Below are 17,326 nucleotides of genomic sequence, written 5' to 3' on the forward strand. Positions count from 1 at the left end.
CTCAATAAAACTCAAACACAAGAAACAGAAAGAAAATAAACTAAGATACATCATTTAAAAGTAGCTTAAGAGCATGAATAAATAAAAAATATTGAAAGCAGCCAGAGGAAAAAGATTCATTACACATACAAACAAAGATAAAGGTGAAAGGAGATTTCTCATCAGATGCAATGTGAGCCAGAAGACATCGGGGTGGCAACTTTAAAGTATTGAAAGAAAAAAAACCCACTGACAACAGAATTCTTGCCCAGAAAGATATCTTTGAAAAGTGAAAGTAAAATAAGCCTTTTGTTCTGGTAAACAAAAGCTGAAAGAATTTATCACCAAGAGACTCGCGCTACAAGAAACATAAGAGGAAATTCTTCAAGGTCGAGGAAGTGCTGCCGGACGGAATTTGAGATCTGCACACGCGCAAAGGAAGATTGTAAAGGGCTACCACATGGTAAATTACAGAAACATTTCAGTATTGCAAAACCCATTGAAAGTATAACTGACCAAATAAAAAGTACTAACCATGTATTTTGAGGTTTATAACATGTTCTATGTATGTTACATAAACACAAAGTGTGACAATAAAAGCACAAATCCCAGGAGGAAAGAGATAAAAATATTCTATTCTAAGCTTCTTCTTCTTCTTTTTTTTTTTTTAAGATTTGCATCTGAGCTAAGAACTGCTGCCAATCTTTTTTCTTTTTCTGCTTTTGCCCTCCAAATCCCCCCAGTACATAGCTGTATATTCTAGTTGTGGGTCCTTCTAGTTGTGGCATGTGGGACACCACCTCAACGTGCCCTAATGAGTGGTGCCATGTCTGTGCCCAGGATCTGAACCGGTGAAACCCTGGGCCACCGAAGCGGAGCATGCGAATTTAACCACTCGGCCCCCTAAGTTTCTTAACTACACATAGAGTGGGAAAATATCCCTTGAAGGTAGACTGTGATAAATTAAAGATGATTAAATACCCTCAAGATAACCAGTGAAATATCACACACCAGTTATAGCAAATAAGTCAAAACAAGGAGATAAAATGGAATCACATAAATTATTCAATCCAAATTAAAATGGAAAAAGAAATAGATAAAGGGAGCAAAGAACATATGGGTCAAACAGTAGATAAATATTAAATTAAATATTAAATATAAAGATAACATGATTGTCTGTGGAAGAAAAGTTGGTAAAATCCACAAAAAAGCTACTAGAACTAATAAGTATAGTTATCATGGCTGTAGTTAAGATCAAGATAGAAAAAAATCATCTGCATTTCTATACATTTGCAACAAAACAATCAGAAATTAAAATTTTAAAATATAATTTACAATAGCATAAGGTCTGAAATAATCAAGAATAAATCTAATCAAAGATGTACAAGACTTATATGCATCCAACTATAATATATTGTTGAGAAAAATTAAAGAAGGACCAAATATATGAAGAGATACACCATATTAATGGAGCTGAAGACTCAATATGGCTTAAATGTCAATTCTCTCCAAATTCATCCACAGATTTGACATAATCCCAATCAGTGTTCTCTAGTCAGTGTTCCCCAGGCCAAGTCTGAGAACCTGAGTACCAGGGGAGATGATGGTGTAGCTCCCAGACAGAGATGGAAGCCTGAGAACCAGGAGCTCTGATGTCTGAGCCCAAGAAGAAAGAAAGCAAATCCATCCTTTTTATGCCTTTCTGTTTTATTCAGGTTCTCAATGAATTGGATGACATCCACCCATGTTGATGAAGGCAAATCTCTTCACTCGATCTACTAAATCAAATCCTAACCTCTTCCAGCAGCACCCTCAGAGACACAGCCAGAAATAGTGTTTTAGCAGCCATCTGGGCATCCCTTAGCCCAGATAACACAAAAACGTAACCATTGCTGTACTTGACACGGAGCACTACGGATGGAAGAGGACTGTGTTCTCCAGGTCAGAAGCCTGCTTAATTTACTTTTGTATCCCCTGTGCCTTGTGCATCACTTGGAAGACTGTATGAATGCAATAACTGAGCAAAAACACAGTTTCTAACTGAAGGTAGGCATACATTTCATCCTGACCTTAATGCTGCTCATGAGGAAGAGGAGGGCTGGAGAAGGTCACTGGTCATCCCAGCGTCCAGCGCTGTGCACGGCAGCACCTAGGACTGGAACCAGGGCTTCTGCTCTTACTCTCACTCTGCCATGTTGGTTTGTATTTCTTGCACACATCTCATCTGGTTTGCAGCTCACTCAAGCTCAACATATCTTACTGAGCACTATTCTGTGAGGTCCAGGATGAGGACCAGGGAAACAAGTGCAGAAAAGACAGGCCATGTTCCACGATGGTATGTTGTGTTTCCATTTATTTTCATTTGTCTTAAGATTCTTCAATTTCCCTTTGATTTCCCCTTTGAATGATTGGTTGTTCAAGAATGTGTCATTTAACTTACACACATTTGTGAATTTTCCAATGTTTCTCCCCTGAACAAAATACTAGCAAACTGAATTCAACAGCACATTAAAAGGATCTTACATCATGATCAAGTGGGATATTTCAGGGATGATTCACCATATGCAAATCGATCAAAGTGATAAGCCACATTAACAGAATGAAGGATAAAAAACACATGATCATCTAATAGATGCAGAAAAAGCCTTTGACAAAATTCAACATCCATTCATGATAAAACTCTCAACAAATTAGGTACAGAGGAATGTACCTCAACATAATAAAGGCTATATATGGCAAGCCCACAGGCAACATCATATTCAACAATGAAAACCTGAAAGCTTTTCCTTTGAGATAAAAAACAAGACAAGGATGCTCACTCCTGACATTTCTATTCAACGTAGTGCTGGAAGCCCTAGCCAGAGCAATAAGCCAAGAAAAAGAAATAAAAGGTATCCAAATTAGGATATGAAGAAGTAAAATTGTCTCTGTTTGCAGAGACATGATTTTATATATAAAACTCTAAAGTTCTATCAAAAAACTATTAGAACTGATAAATGAATTCAGTGAATTTGCAGGATACAAAATCAACCTTCAAAAATCAGTTGTGTTTCTATATTTTAACGATGAAATATAGAAAAAGAAATTAAGAAAACAATCACATTTACAATAGCATCAAGAATAGTAAAATATCTAGGGATAAATTTAATCAAGGAAGTAAAGGTCTATACACTGAAAACTATAAAATGTTGATGAAAGAGTCTCATGCTCTACCAACTGAGCTAGCCAGGCATCTCTTAAAGTACTGATGAAAGAAATTGAAGATGACACAAATAAATGGGACAAAGCCAACGTTCATGGATTGGAAGAATTAATATTGTTAAATCTGTTGTACCCAAGACAATCTACAGATTCATTGCAATTCCTACCAAAATTCCCATGGCATTTTCACTAGAAACAAAAAAAAAATCCTAAAATTCATATGTACCACAAAAGACCCCAAATAGCCAAAGCAATCTTGAGCAAGAAAAACAAAGCTGGAAGTAATTAAAACAGCATGGTATTGGCATAAAAAGAGATACATAAACTAATGTAACAGAATAGAAAGCCCAGAATTAAACCCACGCATAGCATATACAGTCAAATTTTTCAATAAGGACACCAAAAAACAAGATAGAGAAAGGACAGTCTCTTCAATAAATACTGTTTTGAAACTGATTATCCATGTGCAACAGAATGAAACTAGACCCATATCTTATACCATACACAAAAATCAACTCAAAATGGATTGAAGACCTAGATGTAAGACATAGATGTAAGACCTATAAAACTTCTAGAAGAAAACATAAGGAAAAAGCTCCTTGACATTGGTCTTGACAATGCTTTTTGGATTTGGCACCAAAAGCATAGGCATCAAAAGAAAAAACAAATGAGTGGACCAACATCTAACTAAAGAGCCTCTGCACAGCAAAGGAAACCATCAACAACATGAAAAAGCAGCCTATGGAATGGGAGAAAATATTTCTAAACCACAAATCTGATAAGGGGTTCATATCTAAAATATATAAGGGACTCCTACGACTCAATAGCAAAAAAATAAATAAATACATAAAAATGTCCTGACTAAAAAATGGGAAGAGGATCTGAATAGAGATTTCTCCAAAGAAGGCGTACAAATAGCTAATGGATATATAAAAAGGTGCTCAATATCAATAATCATCAGAGAAATCCAAATCAAAAGCCTCTGTTAGGATGGATATTATCTTACACCTGTTAGGATGGCTATTAGTAAAAAAGACAAAAGATGAATGTTGACAAGAATGTGGAGAAAAGGGCACCCTGGTGCACTGTTGGTGGGGATGTAATTGGTGCAGCAGCCACTGTGGAAAACAGTAGGGAGATTCCTCAAAAAACTAAAAATAGAACTACTATATGATCCAGCCATCCCACTGCTGGGTATCTACCCAAAGGGATTGAAATCGGTATCTCGAAGACATATCTGCATTCCAAGTTTCGTGGCAGCATTATTCACAATTGCCAGGATATGAAAACAACCCAAATGTCCATGAAGGAATGAATACCTCACACTGTATGTAAGAATGTGATATATTCACACAGCGGAATATTATTCAGCCTTAAGAAATAAGGAAATCCTGCCATTTTCAACAACATAGATGGGCCTGGAGGACGTTATAGTAAATGAAATAAATCAGACACAGAAAAACAAATACTATGTCATCTCACTTGTATGTGGAATCCAAAATAGTCAAACTCACAGAAACCGAGAGTAGAATGGTGGCTGCCAGGTCCTGGAAGGAAGGGGAAACTGGGAGCTGATGATCAAAGGGTACAAAGTTTGTTTTGCAAGATAAGCTCTAGAGATCTTTAGACAGCCTAGTGCCTATAACTAACAAGACTGTATCATATACTTAAGATTCATGAGAGGTTAGATCTTGTGTTATGTGTTGTTACCATAAAAAAAATAATAGAAGGAGAAAACTTTGAGAGGTGATGGTATGTCTGCGGCCTTGATGGTGGTGATGGCTTCATGGGTGTATACTTGCCCCCAAACCCATAGGGTTTTATATCAAATATACGGTCTATATATACAACGGAACAGTATTCAGCCATTAGAAAGGAGGAAATCCTGCCATTTGCGACAATCTGGAGGATGGACCTGAAGGGTATTATGCTAAGTGAAGTAAGTCAGACAGAGAAAGACAAACGTTGTGTGATTTCTCTCACATGTGGAATCTAAAAACACCAAATTCGTTGATACAGAGAACAGATTGGAGGTTGTCAGAGGCCGCGGGTGGTGGGCGGGGGAAATGGGTGAAGGTGGTCAAAAGGTAAAAAATTTCCCGTTATAAGACAAATGAGTTCTGGGATGTAATGTACAGCTTGATGACTACAGTCAACAGTACTGCATGGCTGCTAAGAGGGTAGATCCTAAAAGTTCTCATGACAAGAAAAAATTTTGTACCTGTGTGAAGTGATTGATGTTAACTCAACTTATTGTGGTGACCACTTCACAATATACACATATATCAAATCATTGTTGTGCGCCTTGGACGCATACAATGTTATATGTCAATTATATCTCAATAAAACCAGAAAAAATCTTACCAGGAACACTTAAAAAATTAAAAATAAATATCTCCTAGAAGTTATCCACAAAGCAATGGTAGCATCTAAGCATCAATATGAATAAGAGAGTGGATATCACTAACTATCCTTGAATTGTTCCTTTGGTATTTCCTACGAGCTCTGTGGACATTAAACCGCACCATGGAATCTGAAACAACGAGATCTCCTAGCATGTCACTCTGTGAAACATCAACATGATGTCACTACAGCCCGGCTTTGTGGGACCGGGTACACAAACGGAAGAAAACGCATCCTGTTGTATACACTAAATATGTGTAACTTTTAACATGTCAATCATACCCCAATAAAGTGGTATAAAAATTAAACCGTGGACACTACCTCATATCATATATAAAAATATTTTGAGATAGATCATAGACCTAAAAGTAAACAGCAAAAGATATAAAATTTCACAAAGAAAACAGAACTTCTGCAAAAACCTGGGTAGACAGTGATTTCTTAGAGAAGACTCAAGAAGCACTAGCTATAAAAGAAATCTTTGATAAATTGACTTCAATATTTTTAATGCAAAGTTTAATCAAAACTAAAACTGCTCACTGCGACCTTGGTGAAAAGCTAAAGCCAGCCTCAGACGGGTAGATAATAGCTGTGATGAGTGTATTCAATAAGAAACTAGTATCCAGAATATACAGACTTTCTACAAATCAATAATAATGAGGCAAATTGGCCAATTAAAAACTGAGCCAAAGACTTAAATAGGCACCTCATTAGGAAGATTTTCAAGAGAGTAATAAACATATAAAGTATATATTCAACCTCACTAGTAATCAAGGAATTGCAAATTGAGCACACGGCAGCGTGACCCACATGTTGATGACAACATGGAACAAGTAAAACTCTCACAAATTCCTGGTGGGAATGAAAAAAATGGAAAAACTTTGAAAAACTTTTTGGAGATTTCTAGTACAGTTAACTGCAGATCCAGCCCCCCCATGAACCGGTAATTCCCCTCCTGTGGGCACGTCCGGGAGAAATGAGTGCGCATGTGCACAGATAGACTTGCACAAAAATGCTCAGAGCAGCTCCACCTGTGAGAGCGTAGAGCCTTTCGAAAACAGCCTGAAGCCCGTCCGTGGAAGAAGCAGTAATCAAGCTGTGACACGTCCGTTTAATGGACCACTCCCAGCAGTTTAAGAGGAACAAAGTAGGCCTGTGCAGCGACAAGGATGAACGTCACAAACATTACATTGGACAAACCAGGACAGGTTCAGAGGAATTCCCACTGTACGATTCCACTAACAGGATGTTCAAAATAGGTCAAAGGAGTCCAGGGCAGCTGTGGGGCCATGACGCGCCGCATGGGGAAATGCGTTTTAATTGCCTCATTTCTTCTGCAGTGTTTTTCTTCATCGACCTCGTCGCTGTGATTTCATCAATTGAGGACGTGACCTGAGATGGGAACACGTGTCTCTGCCACACAGTTCTCTGCTCACCCTTTGATAGAAGTTCTCCAGAGCAGATCGAGCCAGAGGTGCAGTGGATTCCCCAGTTATTATTCTTGGTCTTATTTATGGTTTTTCTCACTGGCGATCTTATCTGAGGAAGACATGATCTTCACAGGAGAAACCAGCCTGGATTCTCCATGTTTTCCCTCAGACCATCCTTTGAGAGAGGCCAGCAAGTTGATCTTCTAAAATGTAATCCCAGAATACCACATGGGCCTTGATGCACAGGAATAATAAAATGTAGAATGTAATTTAAAGAAAATTAGCATTTAGTTAAATAAGAAATCTGCTTGTTTCTGATGAAACCCTTAGAGATAGCATCTCAAGTAAACTTTATCCCATGCATGAGGGTGCAACGTCTGTTTCATATTTATATTCTAATCTAACAAATTTATAGAAGGCCTGAATTTCACTGAATGATTTATCATGTGTTCTGCCAGCCCTATTTTCAAGCGAAAAGGATCCTAATTGCTAAATTCTATGATATTGCTGCATGGAAAGCCATTAACTTTCTTTTTTTAGTTTTTTCTTAAATTTTTAAAGACTTTTCTTCCATGCAGTCTGTGCTGAAAACTATTACTACAAAAATAAAGCAACAGCAATTCTGAAAACTTCCTGTCATCTTAGTAAGCGTGTGTCACGTCTACAGAGGATGTAGCAGTACAAACCAGTAACTTCTTTCTCAGAATTGTGGGCTGGCACACAGCACACTGGGAGCTGTCACCCTAGAACTTGCAAATAAGGGAAATTAGAACTCCCTTGGCATTTTGCCTAGGGAGCCATATAGATCGACGGAGATGGGGACAGCTACGTCACTGTAGGTCATGTTCACCACCTGCAAGAGGTGATGGCCGTCAGAGAGGACAGAACACATCTCCTGTGAAGGTTTGTGGTGACACTTCAAATACAAGCGTGCTGGGCCAGCCCAAGGTCGTGAGCAATGCATCTGATATCCTGCAGGGTGACACGGGGGGTGGGGGGGGGGTGGGACCTGTGAGGGGCTTTGGACTCCCCTGCTGGGGAAGGGAAGCCAACAGGTGCCCTTGTGCTTTGGGAGACAGAGGCAGGTGGGGAGGAGTGGGCTCCCTGAGATGAAGCTGAGGCAGAGGACAGACCACTTCCCAGTGAGCTCTGTGGACGCGGGAACGTCCCGCTCCCCTGTGGACCGCTGCTTCTCAAATGGAAATGGGACGTAATCAGATCATGCACCCAACCCTTTCTCACACAGCTCGCCCCTCGGCACTTAATACATACTCACACGCAGATACTCCCAATGACCAGTCAGCTCTGACTCCAGGCAAACTCTGCTATGAATTTTATTAACCCACCAATGGGGAAGAATGGGCTGATCCACACTTATAAATACTGAGATTTGTTTGATGGTTGTATTACAACTTTAAGGTAATAAACTGTTATTGTGGTTTACACCTTATGTATTTATTGGTTTGTTAGAGACCTTTTCTGAGAAAATGATTCTCTGTAAGTGGAGGGCTGAGATGGAGGTTCTGAGCCCCCACCCTGCCGGGCACAGCGTCCTAACCAGCCCCTCTCCATCCACAGACACGAGCACCGGTCTTTAGGGGGTCTTCCTGGATAACACCCAGAAATAAACCGCAGGAGATCTGCAGTCACCAACTTCCTCAATAGCTACTTGGAATTAAGTGAATAGACAACTCTGAGAACCTGGGTGTGGTATTGATATTTGATCTTATTCTCATTATTGAGAATGAAGTAAAGACAATTTAAATTTCACTAAAGGTAGACAAATAAAATTTCAAATGAGCAACAAAGTCCAGAAAAGCTGTGATATCTTGGGAGGATGTGGTTTGGTGAAACATCAAATGAGAAATTAAATTCCTGTGCTAGATTATGCTGGAAATCCTGATTTTTTTTTTTTTTTTTTTGAGGAAGGTTAGCACTGAGCTAACATCTGCTGCCAATCCTCCTCTTTTTGCTAAGGAAGACTGGCCCTGAGCTAACATCTGTGCCCATCTTCCTCTACTTTATATGTGAGATGCCTGCCACAGCATGGCTTGATGAGCAGTGTGTAGGTCCACACCCAGGATCCAAACCTGCAAACCTCAGGCTGGCAAAGTGGAGTGCGTGAACTTAACAGCTATGCCACCGGGCCAGCCTCCAAAGGCTGACATTTTATTTGCATTGCAGCCCATCTTTTATTTTTCTCATCAAAGTAGGTAAAAAAATAAGTTATTAAAATCAAGCCCAAATTTCTCTTATTTCACAATTGAGAAATAAATGGTGTTTTGAGAAAAGCAGCCTTTTCAAAAATGTGTGTACTATGCATATTAAATTAATCTCCCATAATTAACAACTACAATTATTTGTATTAGCTTAAAAAATCAAGCCACAGACTCTGAGGCTACTTTTAATCAAGGGTTTCTATGCAAATAAATGTCTTCCAAAATGCATATATATATATATATATAGTAGCTGCAACTGAGTGCAGTGAAGAGCAGGTGAGAGGAGGAGAGAGCTATCTGGGTGTACAGAGAGCTCCGGTTGTGGGTCTGACCACACACGAGAGACTCCCCGTGGAGAATAACTCCTCCAGTCCTGGAGAGCATGCCCGGCGGCTGACGACTGCGGCTGACGTCTGTCCTGACAGTGTGCCAGCTTTGAAGAACTTCTCCGACTTGTAGGAATGCTGCCTGAAGTCAGTCCTCAGCAGAACAGGAGACACTGACTCTAGAAACAGGTTCAAAACTTCACAGACGCTCCAAGAAGCAGCTGCAGGAGAGGTAGAGCAGATTCCACTCCAAGATGTGAGGACAGTTTCCATCCTCTGCGTTTTCAAAGTAAGAAGGCTATTTCTGAGTTTTCAAATTCTTTAAGATCACAGCACAATTGCACTGCCAAGTTCAGGAGGACAGATGCTGATGTAGAATCATATCTGAGATTTCATGTTAAAACACCTTGAAAATTCATGGATTTACCATGAACTAACCCAGCATGAAAACTGAGATGTAAATGGGGTCGGTAGACGTTTTAGTCAACAAAAAAACAAGGTGTAAGAAGCAAAATGACATTGTCTATGAATTTTCAAGAATTTCATATCTTATGTAAATTTACTCTTAACTACAAAAAACTCTCTCTACATCCGTTGTTTAAGTTTGTCCATATGATCACAATGAGGATATCTGATGCAGTGTCCTAGGCATAGAAATCTCAATAAATCTCTCCAATTAAATAAAATAGTTGAAAAAAGCAAAAACAAATACACAGAAAATACTAAAAATTGTGTTTGTCAAATGTGACTATAAGCTTAATCTTTTGGCTAGAAGAAGCTGATAAGACTTGATTGATTAAGTAATGAAAATGAGTAGGACTCCTAGGAATTTAGCTCAAACCTGTACCTCTGATACTCCAGGAATAGTTTGTGATTATTTTCATTTACTGGAGTTGGCAATAACTACCGTCCTTATGTGTATGAAGTGTGTGGGGTGGCCACAGAAGGGCTGATTCCACTGTCTGATTGAACCCCGAATCAGAATAAAGTTGTTTGTGGACAACACAACCCACAGTGAACCCCAGGGCCCCCACCGCAGCAGAGACGCTGCTCCAGGCCTGCGGGAGGAACAGCGAGTAGAGAAGGAGGCCCACGTGGTTTGTTTGCAACCCGGGAGGCTGTGCCGGGGTCAGGCATGGGGGCACGAGAGGGGATGAGGATGTCAGACGAGGGCCACTGGCTCCTGTCTCCCTCTATTTCTGTTTCGGGGGCTCCCTGGGCAGAGGCGTCTCTGCACCTGGAAGCAAAGACAGCAGCAGGTGCGAACAGCTGACCACCACGCTTTGCACTGGACACAGAGTGGCCAGAGTGTGCGCACACCAGGTACCGCTTGGGAGCAAGTCCTGGGCGGGCTTGGTGCCCTGAGCCGCCAGGCATTTGTGTGCTGTCCTCCCCCACATCTTCCTCGTCCGTGAAGCGGGGGAAGTCACCTGTTGGCAGGTGCCATGAGGATAAGATCAAGCAGGAAGTGCCCGGCCCGGCGCCTGGAGCCACAGGTGCCCGATGGGCCGACAGCAGCGTGGTTGGGGAGTTACGGGTGCCGCTATCCTTGTTTTATCGTCTCCTTTTCTCTGGAGCTGCCCCCACCGGAGCCGTGTGATTGGGATGGCCCTGAGGGCAGCACTCACCCACAAAGAGCTGGCTGTTGAGCTGCAGGAGCATGTGCCCGTCCTCGGGGGCAGCGCGCGTCCCGCGTGGAAGCCAGTCCACCTGCAGCGATGCCTCCTTCACGTTCCTTTCAGCTCGAACCAGGTGCCACCGGTTGTCATTGAGGGGAGTGGGTGCCTGCACGGTGACCTCGCAGGGCCCGTTTCCCACATCGAAGGAGAAGGTCACCTCCACCGGAGCTGGAATCAGACGAGAGAGAATGAAGTTATGTCCCCAGGGAGAGCATCCGCCGGGAACAGCCCGAGTGTCTGACACCCACGTGGATTAATGTCAATGCAGGAAATGATCTTCTGAGGGAGGTTGGAGGGGCAAAGTTATCTTATATTTGGGAAAATACTGATTTAAAGAATTTAAGCTCAGAATGTGCTATTCATTTTGATACGTACTGAATTGAAAAGATAATTTCCCATGCAGAGACACCATAAAGACCTGGATTTGCATGCGGAATTTAGTCTAGAACTTCATATGCTTCTACAAGCAAGCCGCGGGGGCGTGGACCACGTGTTATGGGCTTGCACAATGAGAGTGTTTGGGCAATCAGTGAGCACTTCATGGAAGAGCTAGTCAAATTTAAAGCCCTGTTTACACCCAGCGAAACGCTTCCTAAATTGGGCCTGTGAAGACGGGTTCTTCCTGTCTGCTTTCAAGTGTGTTATCAGCCTCATGCAGTTTATCTTACAGCTGCTTCGTGGAATTCACAGAATCTTAGAAATGAGTGAAGAGACGGCCCTGGCTGGTGCAGGAGGCATAGAGCACTTTAGACAGGGGACCATCTCTAGGGCTCTTTGTCCAATAATGACCACCCCAGGGAATTTTCTGGAAACTTACAGCGCAGTTCGAGGCTGATGAAGTCTGTGATCCCCAGGTTCTCTAAAAACACCCCGGACGAAGCCATCGTCTTGAAAAAGAAAGACACGTCGGCGCTGAGCTCTCCGTGGAAAGTAGGGAAGTGAAGGTATGAAGCCTCAGTGTGGAAGGAGGCCGAATTCCAGAACAATCCTTGTGGGAAAGGAGGGAAAACGTCAGAAAACAAGCTCATGACAGTAGAGGAAAGGTTGCTGTCAAGGGTGGGCAAACCCTGGGGGTCGTGTTCGTCTCCTGTGTGACCTTCTCCTGACATACCTTACGGGACCCTGAATGGAAACCTGACGATCTTAGGAGAATCGGGAGCGTGGGGTCAACCAAGAGCGCCCTCCATCATCGTGGGGAAAGGGACCCCGGGCAACAGCGTTCCCTTCACATCATCTAGGAGGAAATGGCTTTGCTCCGATAATGTCCCACCACGCTTTTATTATCACACCTTAATTTACTCATCATTTTAAATTTTAGGCATCCACATAACTTTGAATTAAGCAAAATCCTGCAGAAATCCAAAGGCTTGCCCATCCTAACCTACCAATCCAGACAGGTCAAAGGGCCCATCCCTCAGTCAAGGCCACTTCCACAGGGTGGGAGCTCCCACCCTAACTGGGGCCAGGAGGTGGCACATCCTCTTCGAAAGCAGAGACCAACCAGGAGAACAGGAATCTCAAGTTACCATGACGTTCTCACGGCCACACTAGCATGTTGCCACTGTTCCTTACACAGGCGGGTTGGGAAGTTGTCACATTGCTCACACTGGTTTCTGCTGGTGTCACTTCATATTGCTCAAAATCAGTGAAAAATAAATGCCTTAAAACATCTAAAGTTTCTCAAATTGAAAAAAGCACCTTCCCAAAGATTAGCAAATTAATTGAAATGAAATTTAAAAAGACGTCTGATCATGTGACAGAGGTGAGTTTACAGGACTGTCCCACTACAGCTTTAGTCTGCCCTTCACTCTGTTCTTGGCTGTCCACAGCTTCCCTTTGGAGAAGATGCTGTGAGCTGTCCTGCATCTGGCTGGATGCTGGATTGCACAGAACAAACTGATGCAGCATGGTGAAATGTGACCTGTCCCCAAGGAGTCGGTGTCGACCGGTCAGTGAGCTGTGCCATCCTGGGCTCTGAAAGGGGCTGGCGTTGCCACCAAAGTCGTAGGGGCATGCATCGGAAATACAGATCTTTAATTTACGCAGCACACTGCATATAATTGACAATATTTGATAACATCCTCACATCTAAATTGCTTTTCCTGAAGAATGAGTTTATGCACTGGGGTCAGAAAACAGTGACCCCAGATACCCCTCCACTCTATTATCAGAGGACAGATGCCACCACGGGCTCGCCTCTGCGCTGAGCCATGCGTGCATCTGCATTGATTTTCTGTCATGTGAAAGCTCAAGAGCATTGCTTGTCTGCTTTCCAGCTTTCTCTGGTGGGGGCCCAAATCAAGGAGTCAATTTGCAGGTTTTCCTACGGCTCTTATGCGGCCAACAGCTCCTTTGGCTGTGTTTCCCCTGGAGAATACATTTTGAAGATGTTTTACTGCTCTCTGTCTGGAGCATAACATCTTAGTTTCCTCTTTCCAGCTCTTCCTGCGCTCGTCTGTCCTAGGGACCCAGCGAAGCAGGCTATGCCAGATGCTGACAGGATAACTTCTCGTCTGTGGTCCTGGGGTCCCTGCAGCCACATGTGGAAGAACCACAATGCTCTTCTAGTTGAACTGTTACAGAAAAAGCTTGAATTAAGATGGCATTAAAGAGAAAATAAGCGACTCCTCCCCAAAATGGGCTGACTGGTCATCAGGAAACTTTGGGCTCCTTAAAAGCCCAAATTGGAGAAAAAAAATTCTAAAGGTCTATTTCATTTCAATTTTATAAGTAGACCGAAGAGGAAGCTCTGCGACTGGTTTAAATGAGCAGATTAGAACCTGTTTCCCATGGGCTGCCCGTCTAGACCATGACCACGTCTAGGGGTGACACCACTTGTCCCCCACTTGCTGAAGCCTTCTGACTAATGTCGGCTCTGACCGGTCACCAAGTCATCAGTGGAACTGGGTGGGTGACCAGGAGGGTGAGCACCACTGCAGTCACCTGCACCCTCAGGGACACCCAGTCCTCTGGGGGCCTCGAGGGAGGAGGGGGAGATCCAGGGGTGGGGGTTCCTGGGTGCCCCGGTTTCCCTGGAGAGAGGGCTCCAGGGCCACGCCATGTGGAGCCGTGAGCTCCAGGTGCCGAGGTGAACGTGCGCTGCTGTGTCACTGGGAGAAGATAAAGACCAACTTCACCTGTCAGGAGAGAGTGACAGTTTCAAATGACCCTTAAAGGTCGAAGTTGATAACAGGCCTGCTTGAAGGCGACCTTTGTTTCCTGTGCATGTGCTTGTGTGTATGTTACAAAATGGTTACATAATCCAAATAGTTATTTACATAGTAGAGGGAGAAGCAGTATCATGTATATAACATGTATATAAACTATATATACATTGTAGTGCTTGGTATATACATTACATGTATAGTCTATGTATGTATACAGTATGTATATATATGGTGTATGTGTTGTGTACACATTGTGTGTACATACATAAACATATAAAGGGAGATAAATAGACAGACACACGGATAGACATTGCCCACGTAGGGAAATGAATTTCATTAGCCTGACTGGAGTAAGGGCGATTTTGTAAATATTTTATTTTCTAAACTTTTCTTTGACCCATTAATACATTATCTTAATAATAAATTAATTGTCGTTTAAAAAGGAACAGAGATCATGTTAAAGGCACATTACTTTACAAAACAAGGATGTTTGCTTCCAAAATCAAACATACACAAAAGATAAACAATCTGCTTTTTTAAGACTGGGAATAGAAATTATGAAAATGCTAGGATGAGAACTGTTTCTTTAGTCAAATTCATCTTTCTGAGCATTAAGAAAACGAACTGGTGAGCGTGGCTTTTTAACAAAGAGAGAACCCGAGGTGGCTGTGACTCCTGTTCTGAGAAGGTTGAAGACTGAGGCACCAATCCTTCATGTCTGCGGTTCCTCTTTTGAAATTCCTAATGCTGTTTTCAAATATTTTGGAAAATAATAATTGGGATCAAATATAAAGCAAAATTGAAATGAAAATGATGGACTATGCTGGATATAATTACAGTTTTTGTTTCATAGCTCAGCTGGAAGGGAACAAAGCTATTCATATATGTTTCCATAGAAAATCCACTACCTCGCACCGAGGCACACGCGGCATGAATTGGTATGGCAAACAGAAAGTGATAATTATTCCTCAGAGTCATTCATACGACAAACAGCCTTAGAAGCCACCTCAGAGAAAAGGCAGTCATGGGTCTTCACTGCTCATATTGCTTCCGGATTTGTGCACAACTATTCCGATATTTGGAGCTCCTACAAAATTATTAATATTCCAAAGACACACACAGATGCTTTCAGGGTCTAGAGCATAGTGACACACGTTGTGCTTTTTCTCAGTATTGCTGTTTATTCTTATAGACACTTAGAATCAGAGGTCCGCAGGAAGTGGAAGGAAGTAACTGGACTCAGAGGTCTGAGTAGCTCTCCCACCTTATTCTGGTGCTAGATAAGGAATTAGTGAGTGATGGTTTTTAGTTTTCTGCATGCACCACTTCTGCGACTTCTCACGCATCTCAGACTGAAGTGGATGCAGCTGTGGGGTTGGGTGCAGCGTGGGAGCTGGATTTGGCACTGGAGGAATTGAGACGACCAAGTCGGATGGTCATTCCTGCCTTCCTGCGTGGTCCGCAGCAGCTCTGCTCAGGGAGCCTCCTCCTCCCTAGGCACTGCCCCGTCTCTTCGGTTTCCTCCTCCTCTCAGGCTCTGTCTGCCCAGAAATCCTGGACCATCGCCCACCTCCTGACCTCTGAACCCCAGGACTCTGTCCTTGACTTTTTCCCTTCTCTCTGGACACTCACTCGCCTGGAGACCTCTCCTCTGATGACTCCTGTAGACGGCGGGCAGCCTCTCCCCGGGATGCCACGTGAGCAGGTCCAGTCTCCTCCCTCTCATCTCTGAGACCAAGTTCATCTCACAAGCATCTGGATCAGTGTGCTCAAACCTGAGCTCTTCATATCGGTCCCCCAGCTGATAAAAGCCCATTTCATTAACGGCGGCTCCATTCTCTGTCACTTGGACCAAACGCCTGGCGTTATCTTGAGTCTGCTCATAACTCACATCGATCTGCCATTTAAACTCTTTTGCCTTCACCTTCAGATAAATCTCAACCCAGCTCTCACTACCCCCAGCGCCCTGGGTTCAGTCAGTGCTGGCTCCCGGGCCAGGAACTCCACACTCTATTCCCCCTGCTTGGAACACCCTTCCTCGTGCTTCCAGTGTGTGTCCGGGAGTCCTGTGGGGTTTCACCCAGATGGTACCTTCCAGGGAAGACTCCACAGCCCCTCACCTTCCTCCATCTTCTCCCTACTTAGTCTACGGCTACCTACGTGTGCGCACAGACATGCTTCTTCATTTTATGTGGCCCTGGGAGGACGGTGCTGTCCCTTTGTCTTGCCCCCTGCTGCATCACTGGAGGCACTCAATAAGCATTTGCCCAAATGTCCTGACAATATTTCCTCTTTTCTTTAGCCAAAGAGAAGGTAGGACACTCCTTTCATTTTGGTTTCATAATTCATCTTCCTATAATCCTGACCACGTTATTTGTGGAAACAGAAGTAGGAGGTAGAGAGGGGAGAAAGGGGAGATGGAGGGAGAGGAGGAGAGAAAGGGGGTGGAGGGTGGGGCAGTCAGGGAGGTTGAAGAAAAGAAAGAATACTGTAGCAATTTCAAAATGGTGGGCATTACGAGGTCCCGGGTGGAATCGACACCAGAGAAATCTGTTCAGGGCTATTGTCTGGGGGTCTTTGAAAATGGGAGTGATCCACCTTCGTCTGAAGTGGTTTTGATGTGGCAGAGCCAAATGCAGGAGAAATTAATGAAATTGTCTACGAGTCCTCTGCCCTGGGGCTGTGCGCACCTCAGACGGCAATGCACTCTGGAGCTCTGGCTCCCCACTGCACACAGAATGAAAGAACCAATTTCAGTGGCCCAACTATGGCTTTTCAGACCACAGGACACTTCTTAGAGCAGTTTTCCAACTGCACGTCTTTGGCAGGAGCAGCAAGACAGATGCTTAAATTCAAAATTTTAATGGAATAACCTATCTGAAAAGAAACACAGTGAATAAAATGGGTTGCAGAATTCAAATG

At 43.0% G+C, this 17,326-nt stretch overlaps 1 protein-coding gene across 1 annotated transcript in view; it reads right to left on the reverse strand.

Annotated features, from left to right (window-relative positions):
- Positions 1–17,326, reverse strand: part of LOC100064076 (contactin-associated protein-like 4) — a 170,170-nt gene that overhangs the window by 21,321 nt on the left and 131,523 nt on the right. The window contains exons 16-17 of the mRNA XM_023642816.2: positions 12,055–12,225; positions 11,187–11,405 (exon numbers count right to left, since the gene is read on the reverse strand). Coding sequence (XP_023498584.2) covers positions 11,187–11,405; positions 12,055–12,225 — 390 coding nt within the window. The remainder of the gene's footprint in view (positions 1–11,186; positions 11,406–12,054; positions 12,226–17,326) is intronic.

Source organism: Equus caballus, chromosome 6 (assembly GCF_041296265.1).
Source record: "Equus caballus isolate H_3958 breed thoroughbred chromosome 6, TB-T2T, whole genome shotgun sequence".
Lineage (NCBI taxonomy): Eukaryota > Metazoa > Chordata > Mammalia > Perissodactyla > Equidae > Equus > Equus caballus.